Source organism: Homalodisca vitripennis, chromosome 6 (assembly GCF_021130785.1).
Source record: "Homalodisca vitripennis isolate AUS2020 chromosome 6, UT_GWSS_2.1, whole genome shotgun sequence".
Taxonomy (NCBI): Eukaryota; Metazoa; Arthropoda; class Insecta; order Hemiptera; family Cicadellidae; genus Homalodisca; species Homalodisca vitripennis.
The window spans coordinates 32994511-33018231 of NC_060212.1; the positions used below are offsets into that span (position 1 = coordinate 32994511).

Consider the following 23721-nt stretch of genomic DNA (forward strand, 5'->3'; position numbering starts at 1 on the left):
TGATTTAATATTCGTTTCTTTTAATCAATGTTCATTGTAAGAATAGTTTATAATACACTTCATTTTACTTGACATCATTATTAACCTAAATGATATTTGAGAAAATTACTTTTACAAATGAAACCAACTTAAAAATTAAATATTTTGATACTATTATTGAAGTCAATATACATTCTGGTTTAACTCTTAGTGTACTATTTTGTGTACACAACTCACTGGCCACCATTTTGATTGAAAAAGTATAATTAAGTTTTCTTGCCACCTATGAGTTTGGCTTAAAATAATGTATAAGTTTGATTTTAAAAACTCAAGAATTGAATTCTAGATCATGAACTTTGCATACCTTGTTCTGAAAATTTACTAAAAAATTTCTAAAGGATTCTTATTTTGAGAAACTAGTTTACTATTCTACGATATTCATCCTCGATTTAAGAAACCCTGTATGTAGTATAAGGTTAGTTTTGAATTCTGTGGGTGAAGATCGGGGAAATTCAAAACAATTTCCAGGAAATTCTTCCTTTTGGGAGATTTTAACAGATTTATGACAATTGCAATGAAACGGACAATTGGTAAGAAGCTTTTGTTCAAGGATATCATTAATAAACATTTGTTTACATTCTCTGCCACTTTCTAAAAAATCCTCTCTTGAAAATTGAATTATCACTTATTTCTTACAGTTCGAACATGCTGATTCCAAAATAACATGGTTTTGTTCCTAAATCTACCAAATCCTATGATAAAATTGTGCTTTCAAAATCTGACCACAGTTACACCATACTTGGCTTTTTAAAAAAACTAGTAACAGATTTTTAACATCAATAAGGACAGAGAAGGCCAAACAAACCTAAGAGAAGTGGAAGAAATATACTCGAACAATAAAATAGTAAAACTCATTGACACCAAAGGAATTTAAAAAGGTTTTAAGAATTTAGAAATGCATTTAACAATAAAAAAAATTTAAATGTCTTGTAAACGTTCCAGTTTAAAATACGTGGTAACAAAGCCACTTACAAAGTAAGGAGAATGATTACTTGAATAGTAATATTCTCTAAAATTCAAATGTACTTTTTGATGAAATTGAAAGCTTCGCCAGTTGGAAAGTTTTTACAGGCAGTGTAGGATTGGCTTAAAATTCGAACGTTCGAATTAAATTAAAAATACCTTCTGTTTGATCCAAACCCCGCAAGGAAGAATACGCCTTTGGAGTAATGGGTTTCTAAGGAGAATGATTAAGGCTGAGAATAACGAAATTCCAAATAAAAATGTTTTAAAGTTCGAATCATCAACTTTACTTGTCAAGATAAAATAATATAAGTATTTATTCTTCACCTTAGCTATAATATGGATTTTATAAAATGGAAAACATCAGCAGCTGCTACTTTGACAAACTTCGCGGTTTTCTGTATGCCTAAAGCAGAGGTTGGATTCCAATCCTTAAACCTCAGTTCACTATTTTTGCATTATAACGATTGCAAGATAGCAAATACCGGAATCGGAAATTTTATTACACGCAAATCATACATTGAAATTCATCAAGTGTTTAAAAACATGTCAATTAATTCCTGAATAAAGTGGGGCTATTATTAGTTGTTTTATGTGAAACAGGAATTAGGCTCGGACACATCTAAACGATAATAACCATAGTGTAAAACATAGCTTTGACATCTCCACCACACGTTTTTAATCAATACATCTTTCGTAGCTGAGTTAACAAAAATAGTGTTGATGGTTGGCAACTATTAATTCTGAATTTAATTTCTTGCCAATCATCCATCAATAATATCAAATTTAAAAGTAAATATAGTATATTGCGCCATTAGTGTATAATTTGTATTCTCTGGTATCGTTTTCATTTAGTAACAAGCAACTGTTCAAAATTTGTTAAGGAGCAAAAACTGTTCAAAAATCAGCACCGATTGTGAATGCTCTTTCTGAAAAAGCTCAAGTTAGTGGAAACGAGGATTACCCATATTTCCTAAGTCTTGTGGGTATTTCAGTCACATTTTTCGTTCTCCTTCGTATGTTGTGTTGTTTATTTTCTCATCCGTACTTATAGCATTAGTCTATTAAGTGTATTTTATATTAGATAAATACAACGGTGTCCGCTGCAAGCGGTATGACTGAATAACGACTTCGGAAAGCCTTTGTTATGAATGACAAACCATTAAGCCAATCAGTCATACAAATATATTATGTTAATCATACGGTATTTATATTGTATGAAATTATTGGAGTACCTACTAACAAATTATTTTTATAGAATTAAAATAAAAGATTTGACTAGGTTACAATAGGTAATTAACAGCAACTAAGTTACACTTTCAGCTTTGTGATTGGTACCGTGAAAATGGTGCTGGAAACTAGGATCTCACGCTACTGTTGAGTTAAGAATGGTGTAGGCATGGTACCGTGTATAAATTGTGTTGGAAATCAAGATTTAACGTTACCGTTGAGTCAAAAATGGCATATGCTTTAATATATAACTGTATATAAGAAGATAATGCACCCAAAAATAAAATATGCTGCAACTTGAAACGTTACCATTTATGTATTTTATGCTTTACGAATAAATGTCTGGAAAGCTAAATGACGTGGACGACCATTGTGCTTTCACTAAGGTTTCTATTTATTTTACTTCGAAAAATACAGATAATCTGAGATTAGTATTTAAAATCATTGAGGCAAGAGTGACTCAACATATTGATGTTTGTTTAATAATATAATCGACAATATATCTCTTAATACAAAAATAATCAAACAAATATAAACTTCATACATACCAAAATTATTGCTATTTGGTCAATACTCTATGCATTTAAGTCGGTTCAGCAGCTTCCTTGAATTTTTTTCCATTCTGCTTTTATCGTCTGCCGTGTTGCTGTCTGTTTCTGTCGTCTCGTTTCCAATAGTTATGTCGTTCTGGCGAGTTGTTTCCCTCCGTCTCCAACTGACCTGTCCGTGTATTTCGTGTGGAGGATAGGCCTTCGCCGGTTTATAGTGGTGTTTATGCCTGATACTGCTTGGTACCGAATTATTTTTAAAGCCAACAACTGGATTTGTCAGAGCACAAAGGTAACCATCAAAAGAATATACAAACATAAAAATGTGTGTCACCTCTAAAAGTTATTTTAAGGTAGTTCCTATCATGCTTTATAATAAGGTTAGTTTTTCTCAATGGTGCAATATTTTTCTAAAAGATTATAATTAGTGTTGTCTTACAGGGAGAAGACAATTTTAAATTGTGACTACGTGTCTATTGTGATATGCTCAACATGTAAGGTAAAATTAATAACAGTTAAAAGAAAGTTGACAGAAAGTTCATCTATTATTGAGTTTCCATTTCTTATCTCAAACACACATATGGTTGTATAATACAGAACCTTACACAATCAGGATTCCTTCACTAGGCTGTGCTCTGAATTTCAAATGTACATAAACCTAATTCAACTCCTGTAGTTTGAGATCTGTGAAGTTTTTTAGAGTCAAAGATTTAAATTTTCCATAAAAAAATAACCAGACTAAATTTAGGCCTTCCTAGATCTGGCACAATAATTAGAATTGTACTTATACATTCATATCTCAAATTAAATTAAAAAACCAAGAATCAATGTCTTAAATTTTATGTTTACTCTTACTAATGTTATTTGTTTATTTAATTGCATGGTAAACCATTTTACAATAATTGACACAAACATTGTTAACAGTCTTTATTATGTGGTATAGATTAACGTAACCTATATGTGGTATAGCCTAGGTGTATTTCAGAATTACTAAATAGTTCCTGGAGTTAACCGAAAACCTCAAAATTTGTACCCTTCGTTACTGAACAACTGGCCCAATTATTCTTCCCATCATATTGGTGGTTTATGTACATCAAAGTCTGTTTGATTATGGCAAGTCCATATGAATATTTCCTCTTCTTTTAGTTTGGTTAGAATTTTGTTTGTACATTGAAAACAACTGTAATTTTTAAAGTGAACACTACAAATTTGAGGGGCAAAGTATGATAGGGATCCCGGTTTTTATCTTGCTTATTACAATCATCGATACTTTATCGAATAACATAATTATCAATCGATATCATTGTATCTAAAATACTGAATAGTTTTAAAAACTACGTAATGTCATAAATATGAAAAGAACCATAACCATTAATCAAACGATAAAATTAAGACAGATGACAGGAAAAATGTCATTTAAATAAGAAAATGTAACAACAAAGCAAACATATTGGGACCATGAAAGACACAGTAAATCATCTTTAGATGTTATTTTATTTAGTTTTCTAAAGTTGACTATCTTTTTTATTTAAAAGGTTACTTATAGATAAAAATAGTGTTTGGAATATGGAAATGTGTATAAAGTTGGTACAGATAATTTATTTATTGTTTAGATTCATTAATATTAGTTGATTATATCAATGTGTATAATAATTAAATATTGTTGATAATTTCTGTATAAAAAATGGGTGTGCTTATCTTATTTTACTCAATTTTAGATTTGGGTGATACTAAAGCAATATAACTGGATCAATTGAAAGAACAAAACTTACACAGAATAAGGTTTTTTTTACCCTCGCTCTATGTTGAGATATCCCTGTTCGAAGATGGTGTTGTCAACACAAAGTAAACAATTGAATAGCCTAAGTTTTTTCAGAACAATATGAAAAACCATGTATTTTTTTTATCTACTTATTTTAAAATTTACTGTCAGAAACACTTTTGAATGTTATAAAACCAAAAATATACATTAAAAATAAATTCTCTGCATCTTCTATATCTCGGATCTTTCAAAAATAGTAACAAGTCATTATCAGTCATTAACCTTTGAATATTCTTCAATAAGTTGTCACAAAAGCATCTTGAATTTCTATTAACTTAACTTTTTTTATATAAATTTAATAGTTGACTCATTAGGATGTTTGTATATTCCAATTTGCTAAATATATTTGTATATTGTCCGACATACTGGTTAAATTTATTGGTTTCATCAGGTTTCAACCTAATTAAACCGCAATAACCAACTTTCTTTCTGACACTACTTTTGTTAACATCAATTCTTGGTTAAAGTTCCTTTCTTCTTCTATATTCATTTCTTTGATTAACTATGCATACATAGGACTTTCTGACTGATTGCTCTTAAATTCTTCAACAATTATTTCTAATCAAGATGGGAGCTCTCTTTTTAAAAGCCTTTCTTTGTACAGCTTTTGTATTCTTTTAATAACTTTTTGTTTTTTCCTGGCTTTTATATTTCACTTAGACTCTGGAGGTGTTTGTAAATAAAATTGTAATTTTTATTCAGATGTAGCATCTTTTGCAGTGATAACTTCTAAGCTCAATGATACTCTTTTCTTTTTTTTTGCTGTAGCAGATTTTTCATTCTGTTTTATTTATGAATGTTAAAAAGTTGTGAATTTGATTTTAATGAGAATGTTACGTTGTGCAAAAAGTATTTTGACTGGTGTTTTATGCGAGAAAGTCATAGGTATATTATATATTATACTGTAGACTCACTTATTCTTAATGGACTGCTAGGAGTACAAATGGCCTTGTTTATAAAATAATGAATCTGCTACTAATGTGTGTGTAATAGATAAAACTTCACATGAGGCAAAAACTGTTGCTAAACTTTTAGAGGTAGATGCAGAATCCGAACCAGGGTCGGGTCCAGGGTTTCCAAGCCACAGATTATACTTTTTTTTTGTTCTCCTAAGACAAGAAGCTTATAAATTGCACTTAGTCCTATAAGAATCTTAGTGCTGCTTTTGGAATGACAGGGTATTCAGGATAGGTAAGGTTGGGGGTAGGGGCCGCCTCCATAAGGTTGCCCAGATTTAAGTGACACATCAGGTTTTGTTGTGCCCAGTGATAGGTTCAACTGGAAGGTATAAACTAGCCAGAAGTGATTCCTGCTGGGTACAGATTATATTATATTATACCTTTCTTTAGGTATAATATTTCTGGTTCACAGAACAATGCCACCTGTTTTGAAGCTACCTTTAATGACATCAGCATCTTTGTTTGAACATAATTTGCTAATTGTTAAAGAAAATGAATAACTTCTGGCCAATATGCTGCCTTAAGTCCCATGTAGTCTTAGGAGATTTAAAGCATGGTAAGTCCAGAAGTTGTAAAGCATGGCTGAAATGAGTAGGCAGTTTTAAAATGTGAATATTGTTTGGAACAGCAATTTCAATCACTATTTCATCAATTTGGTTGAATGCCCATCATAAATGATTAAAATTGGTCTTTAGTTGCATTCAGGACGAATATGTGTTCTATATAATTTGTAAAAACATCTGATTTTCTCCAACCTGTGCTTCAATCAATCAATCAATAATTCTTTATTCATGAGTTGTACAATACGGTACATCGAATAGTGTCATACATTACTTATATATATAAAAGTACTAAACATACTCAAGTTCCTCTATTGAATACAAAACTAAATCAATCAAATAGTTTTTTAGTTTTCTTTTAAATTTGTTAATATTATTTTCCATCTTTATGCTTTGAGGAATATTTTTCAGAAATCTTTTCCCAATATACATAGTTTTTTTTCGTGTACATTTCAAGTCTATGATGATCAATGATGATTTCATTCTTATGGCGTGTGTTATATTTGTGCACATTATTTTCTAAGTTAATTTGTTGGCCATGATTGAATTTAAAATATAGGATGGTTTCACATAATATATAAAGTCCAAAAACTGTTATTATTTTTAATTCTTTAAAGCAATTTTCTAACAGCTTATTTTTGTAAAAGCTGTAATTAAAAACTCTTCACTTACCTAGGCAGTCTTTTTGTCTTACATGTTTTTTCCTGTGACTAATATGAGTGGAGGAAACATTCGCCTGATGCATTGGTTCTAAATAAAAGTATTAGACCAAAAAATAGATCAAGAGCCTCTCTTCTTGCAACTTCGAGTGATCTGGTTTTTTGACGGACAAGTATTAAAATTCAAAAAAACCAATCTTCTGCTTAAATGTTATTTTTGAAGTTAGTTTAAATGCTACTGTGATTTACATAGTTCAAAAATGTATAAAACCTCAATTCTACTTATTCCATACAATTTTGTAATGTTTGTCATGCTTTACTGAAATCGCAGTACATTGTGTTGTGCTTTTCACCTTATGTAAGCCATTATGATATTGATACAGAGTTGTTGAAGAAACATTTTGGTAATTTTAAACATTTATTTTTATTACAAAACAATACTTTGTCATGTGAAACCCTTCCCCATTTTGGAGAAAAAATTGCAAATTAAAGAAAATTGAATAAAAATGTAAATTTTTGTTTTGTGTTTTTTTTATATACTATTACATTCTATGTGTTTCTGTGAAAAAGCTATACACAACACATCTTGGTTTATGATAAATATGTATTACTAAAAAAAAGTTTAATGGAAAGGTTGCAAATCACCCAAAAATGTCTTGCCACTACAGGACTTTAGTACTGCCAGTTCGAGGGTTAAATCATTCTTAAGAATTCCCGCAGGTTGTATTATATATTAAGAAATATTATAGAAAACGCATGTTACTTATGTGACTGCAAAAATGTAAAAGTACTGTTTTATTCAGAATGGTAATAAGTGAGATAAATTGCTTTTTAAGAAAAGTGGTTCGACTAAAAATGGTTTAAAACTTTTAGTGGTAAGAGGAGTTCCAACCAAAAATACCATCTGAGTATATATGTACAATGTAAAATCTGTTATGATTTTTTAAAATCTATATTGTCTAAATTATGAAAAAACTAGGGAAGAAGCTTGTTTAAATAATATTATTACAAATCTAAACAAACATGTAGGTGAATGTCATGTGATTGAGCCATACAAAAAGTTAAAAATAGTTATAACATGTTTAAAAGGTTAAAACAATGTTACAAAAAAGTAAGAATTTGACACTTCTACCACTAAATAGGTTTTGGAAAAAGTTTACTGAAATAGGTTGGTGACAACTAATAATATTTGAAAATATTGATGATAATATTTTTTTAATTGTCAATAATCAATATTAATATTATTAATATTTTGACTAGTTGTTGTAATAATGCTGTTTATTTAAAGAAATTAAAATTAAGGCCAGTAACTGGCCAAGTATTAAGTGATTTATGCCAATTTATTAAATTATGGAATTTAGTAAAACATTGTACAATAAGTTTAAGTCAGGTAAAGGTACACCAAATTAAATTTAAAATAAGCAAATTTACGAAAACATACAAAGAGTAAAATGAAATAAGAAAAAAGATCAGCCAATGCCTTCAAACAAATACAAGGCAGCTTGGTTCTTTAGTAAATATGAAACAAATGGTTTAGGAAAAAGTAATAAAATAAACATAGATTGTAGTGATTTTTGTCCCTCTAAGTCCAACCCCTCGTCCTCGTCGTGAGGGACGGGCAACGGCTCAAAGAGACGGCTAACGGGGCTCTGGTGAAGCTACGTCAGGTCTAGCAAGCCGGTAGTGGATAAAACTTGCTTTCAAAAATAAGAACAGCCTCGGAAAGGATGGAAATTTACGGCAACGACCCGGCAATTGTTTAAGGTTAAGATTTGGTACAATAAATGTTGTGACGCTTAGGAACAAGTTAGAAGAGGTAGTAGAGATGATGAAGAGAAGAAGAATAAACATAATGGGAATCAGTGAAACAAAGTGGAAAGGTAGTGGAAGTAGAGAAGTGGGACAGGGATACAGGATTTGGTGGTCTGGAGGAGAAATTGGAAGAAGAAATGGAGTAGCTATAGTCATGGACAAAAAGATGACAAGCAGAGTGATGAAAGTGGATGTGGTAAGTGAAAGAATTATTAAGGTTACGGTCAGAATGGAGGGGGAGATAATGGACATAATACAGGTATACGCACCACAAACAGGATGCACGGACGATGAGAAGAGAGAGTTTGAAGAGGATCTGGAAAGACAAGTAAAAGAAGAGAGAACAATAATAATTGGGGATTTTAACGCACAAGTGGGTAAGTTTAGACAAGGATATGAAGAGGTAATGGGATGTTATGGAGTAGGAACAAGGAATTTAGAAGGAGAAAATTTACTGGATTTTTGTTTAAGGAATGATATAGTGATAGGGAACACCTGGAACAAGAAAAGGGATAGCCACAAATACACAAGATACAATTGGAATGGTGAACAGCCAAGTTTAATAGATTATATATTAGTGAGGAAATGCCTGCAGCCATACATGGCAGATGTAAAAGTTATACCCAGTGAAAGTATGGGAGGAGATCACAGGCTGGTGGTAGCTGATTTTCAAAGAATGAGGTTTGGAAAGGATACATGCAAAAGACTAACAAGAATCAAGACATGGAAGTTAAAAGATACGAAAGTTAGAGAGGAGTTTGTAAATAACATTAGAGGAACGATACCCAAGGGGGAGGTCAAAACAGGAGAGGAGGAATGGACAAATTTCAAGAATGCTATAGTCAAAGCTGCAGAAGAAACATGTGGACGAACTTCAGGTAAAAGAAGGGATAAAGAGACCCCTTGGTGGAATGAAAGAATTGCTGAAGCAGTTAAAAACAAAAATAGAGCTTGGCGAGAATGGTTTAAGGATAGGTCAAACGAAAAGAGGGAGAAATGGAAGAGACTTGCAAGGGCATCAGCAAAGATGATGAAGGAGGCAAAGGAGAGGACATGGAAGGATTTTGAAGAAAAACTGAAATCAAACTTCAAAGGAAATAAGAAGATTTTTTATGGGGTGATAAGGAACAAGACGAAACCTAAAGAAATGTTGACTAAGGTGGTGGATGTTTCAGGGGAAATCAAATGGGAGGAGAAAGAGGTTTTGAAGACGTGGAAAGAGTATTTTAAGGAACTACTGGAAGGAACAGAAAATGAAGAGGAAAGAAGAGATATGACAGAGGAAACAGAAGATGAAGAGGATTTTAGTATGTGCGAATTGGAAAAAGCTGTTAAAGAGATGAAAGAGGGGAAATCTGCGGGAATAGACGAGCTGACGGCTGAGATGATAAAGGCGGCGGGCCCATTGGGAATTCAATGGTTGTACAGAGTGATGAGAGTGATTTGGAAGGAAAAGAAGATACCAGAAGACTGGAAAATGGGAATAATAGTGCCGATTTTTAAGAAAGGCAATAAGCAAAAATGCGAGAATTACAGGGGAATAACTTTGTTGTGCCATACACAAAAAATTTATGAAAAAATACTGTTGCAGAAAATTAGACCAGTACTGGAAGAAACAGGAAGAGAGGAGCAATGTGGTTTTAGGAAAGGTAGGTCAACGGTGGATGCTATTTTTGTGATGAGACAAGTGTTAGAAAAGAGGTGGGAATACGGAAAAGATACAATGGTAGCGTTTATAGACCTACAGAAGGCATATGATAAGGTACTGAGAGAAAGGATATGGGAGAGTATGAGAAAGAGAGGATTGCGTGAGGGAATAGTAGAAAGAATAAAGAACCTGTACGGCATATGTAAAAACAGGGTAAGAATTGAAGAAAAATATACAGATACTTTTAAAACAGAGAGAGGAGTAAGGCAGGGAAGCATATTGTCACCTTTCCTTTTCAATATTATAATGGATGAAATTATTCTAGAAGTACAAGGAAACAGAGGAGCAGAAGAACTTAAGACAATAGCATATGCGGATGACATAATGATATGGGAAAATAGGGAAGAAGAGTTAGAACGAGAGTTAAACAAATGGGCAAAAGTGGCGAAGAAATATGGTTTAGAGATGAACATACAAAAATGTAAAGTAATGAAAGTAGAGAGAAGGGATGGAAATAACAAAGACGTGTTAGTTGAAGGAAAAAGACTTGAAAAGGTGAAGGAATTCTGTTATTTAGGAAGTATCATAACAGATAGGGGCACAATAAGAGAAGAGATAGGAAACAGAATATGGAAGAGTGGAAAGTTTTTCAATATGGTAAAGAAGATTGTGTGGAGTTGGAACATTGGGAAAGAATCAAAAGTATTGATGTATAAATCTTATTTCCAACCAATTTTATTATATGGAGCAGAGACGTGGACGTGGACTAAAAATGATTTAAGCAGATTGCAAGCTGCAGAAATGAGATTTTTAAGAGGGATAGAGAAGACTACAAGAAGAGATAGAATAAGGAACGAAATAACCAGAGAAAGATTGAAGGTAGTTTCACTGCAAGAGACAATGGAAGGAAGAAGAATACAGTGGATGGGGCATGTGAAGAGGATGGGAGATAATAGAATGCCTAGAATAGCACTGGAGAAGGAGGAAGGAGGAAGAAGACCAAGAGGAAGACCGAGAGGAAGATGGGAGGACCAAGTGTGGAAAGACATAGAGAGAAGGGGACTACAGAAAATACAGGTGGATGAAGAGGAGACATGGAACGATAGACTAAAGTGGAGGAGGCTGTGTACGACGACCCGTGAGAACGGAAACGTCTAACAATGATGATGATGATGATGTAGTGATTTTAAGGATTTCTTCATTAATATATCAAAACTAAATGCAAATAAAAAATAATATCAAAGTGCTGTGGGTTTCTTAAGTAATTATGTTGCATAGTATATAATCAAGAAAAGTATTTTCAAATCCGATTTGACAAAAGAATCAGATATAATACAATTTGTATCTATAAGTTGAGCCCTTCAGGAAATGAAGATTATTTTGGATTATCAAATAAAATTATAAACCCTATTATTGATATAGTTTTAGGCCTGCTAACTTTTTTGTTTAATTGGATGATAGTTAGTTGGAGTCTCCTCAAGTTCTTTTAAATTATACCAAAATTGTTCCAGTTTACACGAAAGGGGATAAGGCCGAATACCCTATTTCGTTGGTACCAAATTTTAGCAAGTTTCTTGAATATTGTTTTAAAAAACAGTTGTATATATTTTTTCCTCACAAAAATATATTTTGTAAAGAAAAATTAGGATTTCTTTGATATCTAAGTACAGCAAAAGCTGTTGAATAAATAGTTGATAATATTTTGTTAAATTTTGAAAATATATTAACCTCATCTGCAAAATTAATTAACCGCACAAAATTATTTGTCTGCATGAATTACATCTGAATAAACTATACTACTATGGCATACAAAATAACCGGTTAAACTTATTGTCTTCTTATTTGTTAATAGGAAACAAATAAGAGTCATAGGATAGAACAGATCAAGCTTTATTTATAGCTAAGCTAAATTTATATTGCTATTTATAGTAGCAATGAATTATTTTGCTTACAGTATGCCATGTAGTTCTGCGTTGTTTGCAGATGATACCATTCTTATAATTTGTAGTAAAAACTTAGTTAGCCTCACATTGGCTGAAGGAAATTCAATGAAATTAGCATCATAATGGGTAATAAAAGACTTTTTATTAACCCTGTAAGCGCTATGGGTCGCAATTGTGACAAATTAGAGTACTGCCGGAGCGAAATCGAAAGTTTGCTATTTGTACACCCAAGATATCAAGTCAGGATTGTTTGTGTGACCAATGAGATGTTAGAAATAGCTTATCAATGCATTTATTCACTCTCATTTGAGAGTAAGATTTGGTGTAATTCTCTGGCGAAATTGTAGTGGCTCTTTAAAGTTATTAACAGAAAAAACTTTAAGAGTTATGAAGAATGCAATAGACTATCATGTCTTCTTATATTTAAAGAATTTAAGATCATGACTTTACCCCGTCTTAAAATTTATTGAAATTTGATTGGAGTGAAAGAAAACCTAAATATAGCTTATAAGTAGGCAGTATGTTCATGGTTATGTGGCTATGAAGAAATGTTTGCTTGATCTAGAATATACAAGACTTGAAAAATCTAGAAGTAGTAATTTATTTTTAAGATTAACTCTAATTAATGAGATATTTGGAATATTACATTTTAAAATAAGTTTAAAACAAGTATAGAAAAATAGCCTATAGATAAAATATTTTATTCTCTTAGTTATTACTTGACCTGAGATATTAGTTCTTTCAGTTTTTAATGATTGTGATTGTTTTTAATATTTTCTAGTCTGTTACTATTATATGTTGCTTTTTAAATATTCAATTGTGATATTTTATTTTTGTTCAACACCCTTCACTAGTATAAACATATTCTGATATAATCTGTACCAGTAAAAGAAAATAATATTGTGACTTTGCCTATTGCATAAATAATTTTATGCAATAATATATCTTTACAAACAATAAAATATCTTCGACTCTTGTACTAGGATTTTGATATAACAGTGACATTTTTAAGAAAAAAATCATAAAGTATGAAAATGAATATAGAAGAACAGCACAAAATACATTGAATATCTGAGAGATATGGAATGTAAGCTAATTACGTTTTTAGCCCTTAAGATGACTTACCAAGTGGTGGATTATGAGCTGAATGTGACTGTAGTGAAACAGTCTTGAGTTTTACCCCATAAAAGAATTATGTGAAATCTCTCATTTAAATGTCCTTAATTTGGATTGTTGAATTATTGGAGATTTATTTTAATGTAAACAATACACCTTCTTGTAATTGTTATTTTTCAATTTTGATATTGGTAATGGTTGTTTAGACAAAACTATTTTACTGCGTTATTTAAATATTCAAAAAGTATAAACTTTAAACAACAAACTCAAAAGGATTTTGATGCGTATTAATCATATGTTTAAAGTTAGACTTCTCCCATAATTATATACCCAAAAACAAAAAAATATGGGCATAAAAGTGTGTTAAACATTGTTATTATGGGGTTAAAATTGAAATGACCATGGCTCCTGTTGGTTATTTTGCTTCTATGATGGATTCAAGCATCTTTCTGTTATTTGAGTTTATAAAACTTTTTTATGAAACCTAGTTTTTTTGCCTTGTGTGGTTGGTAAAAATATTAGTTTGAGTAACAAGACCAAAGATATTGATAACCAATCAATAACACAGTTATAATTATAACTGTAATTAGTTATAATTATAATTGTATCATTGATTCCACAATTAAATTTAATTAATCATAACCAAACTATTGATTTGTACAAATAAGCATGTACTTATAATCTTAATTATGACAATTTCAAAACAAAATGTAATGTACTATTATGTAATAATGATAAACATGTAACGTTCATTATTAATTATGATGACCCCATATATGATATTCAAAATACAAAATAGTAAAAAGTTCTCTACTTATTGACTAAGTTGATGTTTTTAAACTTGTATTTTTTATTCAGGTCTATTAAGGCCAACAGGGAATAAGCACATATTGAATAGCATTGTTTATAAAAAACATTTGAACTACATTGAAATGTTAATATTTTTCTCTACCCCACTTACTACTGTGGGGTGTTTGATGTGGGGATGTTTTTTATTTAAATAAAAAAACTTGCCCATCTAGTCAGGCTACAATAAAACTATATAGGACTAAACACTTTAACTAATGGTCCAGTGTAATCGATAGATTTAGAAAGGAGTTTTGATAAATAGTTCAATTGGAGTTGGTATGTAGTTTTTTTAATTTCAGATTATCATGAATTGAGTAAACATTCAATAGCGTAAAACATGTTAAATGTACAGAATTTTTTAAATGGGCAATATTTTACCAGCATTTCAAATTTACCCATTATGAATACTGAGAAACTGCAGCCAATAAGGTTCAGAGGGGTTATCATGGTTGACCTTTAATGAAAGATTACGTGCGGTGCTCGTACTTAATTTGTTAAACAGTCAATTCTGTCTTGTTTGTGTACACACCGTGAGCAATTCTGGTCCAGATCACTTCAGATTCTGCTGGTATTCTTGAATTTGAGGTATGTTAAGCCCAAGAAACATCATTACTTTGAATCATAGCATAATTTAAACACAGTAATCTAATGTCTATTTTATTATCAGTAATAGTATAGAAGTAAAATATTTTTGTAGACTACCTGTTTAATTTTTTTAACAATTTCATGGCATTTGGATAATTGATGTATTGAAGTCATATTTAAAATTTCAATATATACAAAAAAATATAAAAATTAACTACTTTTAATTTATTTTTGTCTAACAAAAATTAATAAAATTAACATATTAATTAAATCTCTTAGTACAATACGGGCATCGTAAGTACCAAAAGTACCAGCTGTTACATGGTCACCAAGGCATGACACGACTTTGAATCTCCGGACATAAAAGTTTAATCTCCTAAAGACAAGCTCATTTAAATAAAACATCTTGTGTTCCTTTTAAAACACAAGTTTCAATATTGAACACAGAGTCCACTGTTGAATGGATAACACCTTCAAGACAAAATGTTAGGACTTGTACACATATGGTTTTGTTTAGCACGAACATAATTGAGGTCCAGTTTGTCATTATAGCTTTAGTGTTGTTCATACTGGATGTTTGAAAACACAATTTCCTTATTTTCTTAACTCGCCACAGATTTGATCTAGAATAAAGACAAGAAAAATTTGTATGTGTTAATCATTTAAAATAGTTTGGAAAGTTTAACTTGATAATATTGACAAGAAATGGTTTGAAGGAATGTGTGTATTGTAATAATTTTATAATTTGTCCACTTTCTGTTTAATTTATTTACATAATTTTTGTTCAGAATAAAATGTTGTACTATTGTCATCTAAAAATGGTATCTGTTTATTCATAAATTGTCGAATTTATACAATGTGTATAAATATGGTGTTTTAACATACATTGTAGATGTCCCTTGCTTATTGGATTTAATTCTTGAAAATTAAACTCTCCAATAAATAAACTCTATTTTTTGAAAATTTTGTTTTCAGTTATGCAGGTCTGATGATGCTTTCATTGAAAATGGACAGCTTTACAAATGTAAATTTTAATTATAGGAGTGTTTGATTTTCAATGATGTTTTGACTTGGTTTTTTTTACTGAGTTTTGCAAAAGCTGCAGAATTTACAGTTGTACATGGTTTAATTTTTCTCTGGCTGAACCTAATAACAGCATTTCCAGATTTGTGTCTATATAAACTGTAAAATGTAGAATGTAATTATAAAGTTTGTGTATTTTTCATAGTATTAATTTCTTTGTATTAAAGTATAAAATTTCTTAAGAGGTTGAATTGTCTTGATAAAAAAATCATAAATTTTTTTAAATTTCAGTTAAGAGGGTAATGATTTAACTACAAGTAATGAAAGTAATGTCTTGTTTAAATGCTTATTACATTTGATTAATCATCTAGTCTTTATTCAACAGCTGCTTATTCATTATCACCAGTTCTATTGCAGGTTATTTGATAAGGTCAGAATTTGTTGTTAATTATAATTATATCTAACGGTATATATTGACTAACATCTAACTACTTGTATTATTAAATATTACATCTTTTAATGTATGTGTTAGGAATCAGTGCAAAACTGTTCATACTATCTGGATAATTTGACATATTTCTTTTCTAAACTCCCCCAGTATTTTGTGTACGTTTGCTGTAAATTGCCGCACAAATGGATTTGTTTTTTCCCGTTTTATTAGGTTTTTGAAATATTTTATAGTATTTATTTGCATAGTTTCTATGAAGATAAAATATAATTCTATTTTGATATTTTAGTATTATTTTGACATTTTGGAAAGGACATTGGACATACTGTGTCATTGGACTTAAAATTAATAAATACTATTTAAAATAAAACTCTTATCAAGATGGCGGTACTATACAAGTCCCTTCCTCTCTCTAAACAACTAAAAAACTCATCAAGAGAGTATAATGATTTGGAGATTAACCATTTTGGCTTCAAATTCATTTTTCTCCAAACATTGAATGCCTCAGACAAATCACAGAATAAATAAGAATACATTCATATAGAAAAATACTTTCAAAAATGTTATCAGGTTTATATGCATTAATTAGACTGAGAAACCTGTGTGAAAAAGAAACATTAAAGTTTATTTATTTTTCATATATTCACTCAATAATATCTTTTCAAATCTCACTTTATGGTGCTACTGCTGTAAATAATCTAAATTCTATTCTAAAAATACAGAAAAAGCTATTAGAATAATTTTTAAGCTTCATAGTAGAACATCCGTTAAGAAATACTTTAAAGAAGAAAATATGATGGTTTATGGGATGTATATTTATGAAACTATTTTGTCAATTAAAAGCAAACTTTAGCAACTGGAATTGGTAGGAGATAATCAACCATTTCACAAGAAATCGTAATAATGTAATAATAAGCCCCTATACCTTGCAAATGTCTAGAAAGTAACCAAAGTATATTGGTTCAAAATTTTATAACAATCTTCCTATTGAAATTAAGTCAGAGGCTATATTCAATAAATTCAAAGTAAAATTAAAAACGTTTTTCATCAACAAGGCTATATATTCGTTTAATAAATTCCTGTGATGATTCTCGGGGTAGGGTACTCCATAATTAATAGTTTCGTGGCAAAAGCTGTCTTAATTGTAACCTTTTAACTGTAATAATTGTAATTTAAACTTTCTCTATTTCCAGTGATATATCTTGTATTTTCTCTATGTATTCTGTTTCTTTTTTTTTATCTAATAAGGACTTGAATCCTGACACTATTCTTGTATATACGTGTGTATGCTAAATGAATAAAGCTGTTTTGGATTGAATTTGAATTCTATTGAATATTGCACATTGGCAGTGAAATATTTGCGCAAAATGGTTTTGATTAATTTTAGTTGATATTGTCAATCAGTGGTAATGGCTTTAAGGTGTTACAATCTAGAACATAATGTACATACTTACAATCTAAAACGTAGTACATACTTACAATCTAGAACGTAGTGTATATACTTACAATCTAGAACATAGTGCACATACTTACAATCTAGAACATAGTGTATATACTTACAATCTAGAACATAGTGCACATACTTACAATCTAGAACGTAGTGTATATACTTACAATCTAGAACATAGTGCACATACTTACAATCTAGAACGTAGTGTATATACTTACAATCTAGAACATAGTGCACATACTTACAATATAGACCGTAGTGTACATACTCAGTATGACAGAGAGCTCTGTTGTTCCAGACTCATCGAAGCCGTGGTATCGGGTAATGGGAGACAGGGATTGGAGGCCTTTCATCTATGGAGGACTTGCGTCATGTACAGCTGAGTGCGGTGAGTACACGAATAACGTATTCATCACGGAAAAGTTTTAAATGTACTTTTGAAGAGCACATCTATAACAATTTAGTTTGAGATTATACAAGGTGTCTCGTAACTCTCTGGACAAAGGTATACCATGTTATTGCTCAGGTCAGGACAAACATATTTCACCATATGAACATAGGTTATGTGTTTTTTTATTTAAAAAAATAATATCTCGTAAACCAATAAACTAAATTATACCAGATTTGGCTCAAATTATGAAAATAATGCCAGTTACTGAGAAAAATATCATTAAATTATCTTTTGTATTTTCAAATTGGCAGCCATAAATCGTTTTAAATTTGAATATCTTTAAAACCAGCAGTTTTTTCTCAAGAATAACAGTTTTTAGAGAATATTATTGCAAATATAATGACACCAAAACGATTTAAATTGAATAATAAATAATTGATTTAGAGCAGATTTACTGTAGAAAGTTATGGCCCATATTGAGAGTTGCTGCTTATTAAGTTTTTGTATTATTGGCTATTCACTAAGAACCTCAAAGGGGGCCATGTCACAGTAAATTTGCTCTAAATCAGTTATTTATTATTCAATTTAAATAATGTTGGTGTCATTAGATTTGTGATAATATCCTGTAAAAACTGTTATTTATATAATTCTTGAGAAAAACTGCTGGTTTTTTTAAGACATTCAAAGTTTAAAAGTTTTAATGGCTGCCATTTTGAAAATACTAAAGATAATTTCATGACAATTTTTGTTATAGTTGGCCTTGTTACATTTGAACCAAATTTGGTATAATTGAACTTATTAGTTTTTAAGATATTAATTTTTTTATAAAAAACACACACAGACAGACAGGTGGGAAACTAAGCATCAGAGACCCAGGTTCATATGATGAAATATGTTTGTCTTGATCTGACCAATAACATAGTATACCTTTGTCCAGAGAGTTACGGGACACCCTTTATAATTTCCTATGCGTTGTTTATGAACCTGAAGTTGTTCAAGATGCCAGTGGTAAAATAGAGGTGTTAATATTTTAGAGAGTGCAACGTAAATTATAATTAGTCACAAATTTTAATACATTATATTTTAATTAATAACATTGATACTCTACTTTAGATATTTTTCTTGATGGATGCTTTTTTTCGAACATTAAAAAGATACACTGATATGAGTACGTGTGTGATTGGTTTAGTTGAAATTTAATTCTTATTGCCCTAATAAGATTTGTACATCCATCGTTGTAATATTATTTAAAATGAGCTTGTACTTGTCTTACTGTGAATTTTTATAATTTATATCTTTTTAATCTCTTCTTTTGCATTAAAATTAAGAAAATTATGAAATTAATTTCATATGTTAAACCGTGGCTTTTTGTTAAATGTGTTACTATGTGTAATATAGATTAAATTGCATAATACTCTGCTGAAATTTTCAGTGTAATGTTGCATTCCCAATTCAAGTAAGAAAATAAATATATGAGTTAGTTCTAAATACAGATAGTTAACCATTCAGGTTTATTTATTGATCTAACATTTTAAGTGTAATAGAATTAAAAAGTAATATGAGGAAAAAGTTTTATGATATTGCCCATTAAAAAGTAAAATGTAAAATGAGAAATTTTTTTATAAAAATTGCCCATAACTTCTATACTACATATTTTGTAAAAAATAATTAGGATTTAAACAATCCACTTATTCCAAGAAAAAAAAATTCTATGATTGGTTTGAGATAAGGAAATTTCATTTTTCCTCTACAAATTTGACTGTAGGATCTAACTTTATTTTTGAAAGTGAAAGCTTAAATGATGCCAGGCATGTGAATTAATTTTTGTAATTAGAATCAGCAGTTTGATTTTACAAGAATACCTATCTTACAACAAATTTATTTTTAAAGAATTTTGACTCTTTGGAAAATATATATACAGACATTAAGCAGTTGGGAAATAAAACACTTGCGTATTAAATATTTAAAGTTTGTCAATGTTATGACAATCTTCCGTCGTAGTGGCATTTCATAAATAGACTAAGTAAATGAGTCCACTTCTGTCTTGGCAGAGACTATTAACAAGAAACACCAGTCTCATAACTTTAACAGCACTAGAATCACGTGTCTTGTTCATGTCAACTATTACATTGTGACAGATTTATCTTCTTGTAAGCTATAAATAAAATCAAAATGTGTTATAATAATTTGAAAGAATGTTCTATCAGCATGTCATTTTGGAGCTTGTTAAAGGATATGAATGAACAAAATATTAAAAATTAGCATTTGTTTGTATAGAGTAATTGTTTTTCTTAATTTAGGCTACTCATTTTCTAATTAATAATAGATTGAACCTATCAAAACATAAAATTTATAGTTACATAAAAATCTTTATTTTTCTAAAAAAAGTCAAGGAATAAATCGTAAAATATAAACTTAAGCGGAGAAAATACTTTCAGATTTATTCTGAAATAGCAATGCTGATGGAGGGTATCCATTAATGTTTAGTTAAAATATTATTGTTTAGAAAGATTAATAATCTTAGAAAAATGCTTGAAAGATCATACCTAATGATTGTCAGTGATCTTGGAATACTGATAAACATTGCCTTAATTGTCTATAAGCCAAGAGCTAATTTGCATTCTTTAAGCACACAACCTGGTCTTTTTTTTCGATGAGACATTTTTTGAAAAAAGATGGTAGTGTATCAAAAGGTTTAAAAATATCAGATGATAATTTATTTTCTCATAATTGAACATCAGTAACAAGGTTTTGTGATTATTTTGTGAAAAAGTCAATTCAATTATCTAGCTTCTCGTTAATGAATTTCGTTCTAAGACTGCTGATTAGATGCAAAGGGCAGAAGAAATATTATCAATTTTACGGATTAACCAATTCGTAACATTAGCGTAATTAAAATAAACGCTTGATTATTATCGCATATTTTCTCCATTGAAGAATAGTATAAACTAGTTCATAACTACTTTTCCGTACAGGAACGTTTCCTATTGACACGACCAAAACACGTCTTCAAATCCAGGGCCAGAAGATAGACGGACAGCACGTGCGTCTGAAGTATCGTGGTATGACCGACGCTTTCCTGCAGATCGCACGTCAGGAAGGCTTCAGAGCGCTCTACTCTGGGTAACTCTCTTTCGTTGTAAATCATCGGAATCGATATGATTCCCATAGATTATGACGTAACATTTTAAATGCAAAGCCTAGATTTCCGAGTAAAGTTTTTGTTGAGTTCATCAAAACAGGTCATTTGTGTTGAGCGTAAAAGAGAATGGGAGTGCATGGCCAGCACGTGGTCATAGTAGACTTGTATGGCTGTGGTCTGAGGGGTCAGATTCTTATCTCTAATTACTCACACTCACTGAATTAGTGATAGCCGTATCAGGCCACGTTCTGCTTTGTCTGTACAAGTTATTTTTTGCTCCAATCATCGTCATTAATGAGCTACTAAAATAAAGTTATATCAGTTAAATTCCTTGCAAGATTGATGTGTGAAAAAATAGCAGCCCACTGGTCCACTAGATAAGTGTGCGAGGTTTTGCCGATCTGATGGGTCAGGTCAAGTTCTGATCTGGTTTGAACCAGTTATTTCCAGAACATCTGTGTGATTAATGCTGTACAAATGGTTTGACAGGTCCAATCAGTTTTTTTCTCTTTTATATTAATTATTTTTTATGGGGAAAGTATTAATTGGTAGTTAAGTATTTAGCATGTTGGGGAATAAGGACCTAAACACAAATCCAGTAAATATAGTACTTTATTTACAATTTGATTTAATTAAATAAATTTATTGTAAAATAAACAATTATGACGTTATGGTTGAATCTTCCTAAACATAGTATATTACTTTTCTAGAGTTTGCTATTTTTAGGATCCATGCTTTCAAACATATATTTTTGAAATGAAATGAAAAATGTCTTTATTAGAGGCAAAGTTAGGACTATAAAGTCCTCTCTACCACTAAAAGGAAATGATACCTTGTTAAACAAAAAATAAACATGTTTGAAATTTGTATGCTTTTTACATATTGAAATTTAAATTTGTACTGTAAAGTAACAAATGGTATAAATATAAATGTGATTGTTGGTAGGATTTATCCGGCAGTGATACGGCAGGCGACGTATGGCACAATCAAGTTTGGCACGTACTACTCGTTGAAAGCCTGGCTCACAGGAGATCGCACAGAAGATGACGTGGTTGTGAACGTGAGTTGCGCGGTTGTGGCGGGCATTGTGTCCAGCGCCATTGCCAACCCGACAGATGTACTGAAGGTGCGCATGCAGGTGTTGGGCATGCAGGCGCAGAGTCTGGTGTGCGCAGCGCAAGACTTGTACAGGCACGAAGGCGTCAGTGGACTATGGAGGGTAGGTTTTATACTATATATCATACATAGTGGTTAACAAAGCCAAATTAAATATAGTTTCTTAGTCACATGATAGTTCTGTCGGAAATGAAATAAAAGTAACTTAAATTTTAGTTATTCTTGTTTGATGTTGTCAACTCTATTTTCAACACAGCTTAGTTTAATAACAAAAATCACATTAAAATATTTAGTACAAGGAAATCTAGTTCTGATTCTTTTGATAGTTCTACTAATTACTACCCTCATAACCTAATGGACATAGGTTTGAATTAAAAGGGCTGATAGTCAGAAATTGTAACTAGTTAATAGAAAATCAGCAGAAATATACCACCTCTTAAAAGTATACAAAACCTGAAATAAGTCCCTCCCTCCTCTCCCTTCAGCTAGCTAACAGTTTTCACAGATATTTAATATAATACTCAATACATTGTCAACAGTTATACAGTGATGACAGGTTACAAGGGTTAAGTTATACCTGGGATTGGTGGGTAGTGCCTTCAGGTTACTTATCCCAGACGACTCAATTGTATCATTAGCATTAGTTGTATTTAAACTAACATTATCATTATTTACGTAATTAAAAATATTTACTTATTAGTTAAAATCATTAGCAGAGAGCATTTTTTAGATGTATGTCCTGTTTTTACGTAAAATACTCTAAAAGTTGCCTTTCAAAGGTTATGTAACTGCAAAATGTATCCGTCATTGTCCTAAAAGGATACTCAAATTAATAACCAAGTCATCAATTTTTTTAATTTTACAAAACTGAATTGAAAAGTCAATAATATATTTGACGTTCTTTATTATAATAGAACAGCACAGGTTGGACTCTATTTTTAACCATCAGCAATTTTACGCGCTCTCATCAATTACATAATGGTAGTGTATTTAGAACTCTGATAGATAAAAGTAAAAGTACAGTATGAAAACCTGTGTGCAACCTTCACTGCGGATACAAGTCATGTACTGACTATAGGACGGCCGAGATAGTATCAGTGTGTGTCCGTCAGTGTTAAATTAGTTAAGAATAGAGTGAATAGGTTAAGTGTAAAAATGTACAAGTATATGGGAAACAAAGTATGCCAATCATGTCGATTGTTTTTTTAAAGTGTAAAGACAAAATGAAATTTGCATGCATTCCCATACCATCCAAGTGAGTAAGTCTGTGGAAAACGTGAGCTTTGCACGCCTATTTTGGAAACTTTGTCTGTCTATAAGTTTTTTGAAACTGCAGAGTTGGACTGCTCATTGATTTTCTCCATGATGGCAGGGAATTAGCCTATTGACAAATGAAGTGAGATATGCATATTTGAAGT

General features: G+C 30.8%; 1 protein-coding gene across 3 annotated transcripts in view; it reads left to right on the top strand.

Annotated features, from left to right (window-relative positions):
• The first annotated feature begins 2878 nt into the window (after positions 1-2878).
• LOC124364233 (mitochondrial uncoupling protein Bmcp-like) overlaps positions 2879-23721 on the top strand; it is a 33186-nt gene continuing 12343 nt past the window's right edge. The window contains exons 1-4 of one of the 3 annotated variants that reach the window (XM_046819556.1): positions 2879-3072; positions 17953-18042; positions 21021-21168; positions 22133-22406. In XM_046819556.1, the coding sequence (XP_046675512.1) occupies positions 17979-18042; positions 21021-21168; positions 22133-22406 (486 nt within the window). In that variant the 5' untranslated portion in view covers positions 2879-3072; positions 17953-17978. Of the gene's footprint in view, positions 3073-14471; positions 14734-17952; positions 18043-21020; positions 21169-22132; positions 22407-23721 lie in introns of those variants that run through there. The other 2 variants (XM_046819555.1, XM_046819557.1) reach the window with 2 other exon arrangements.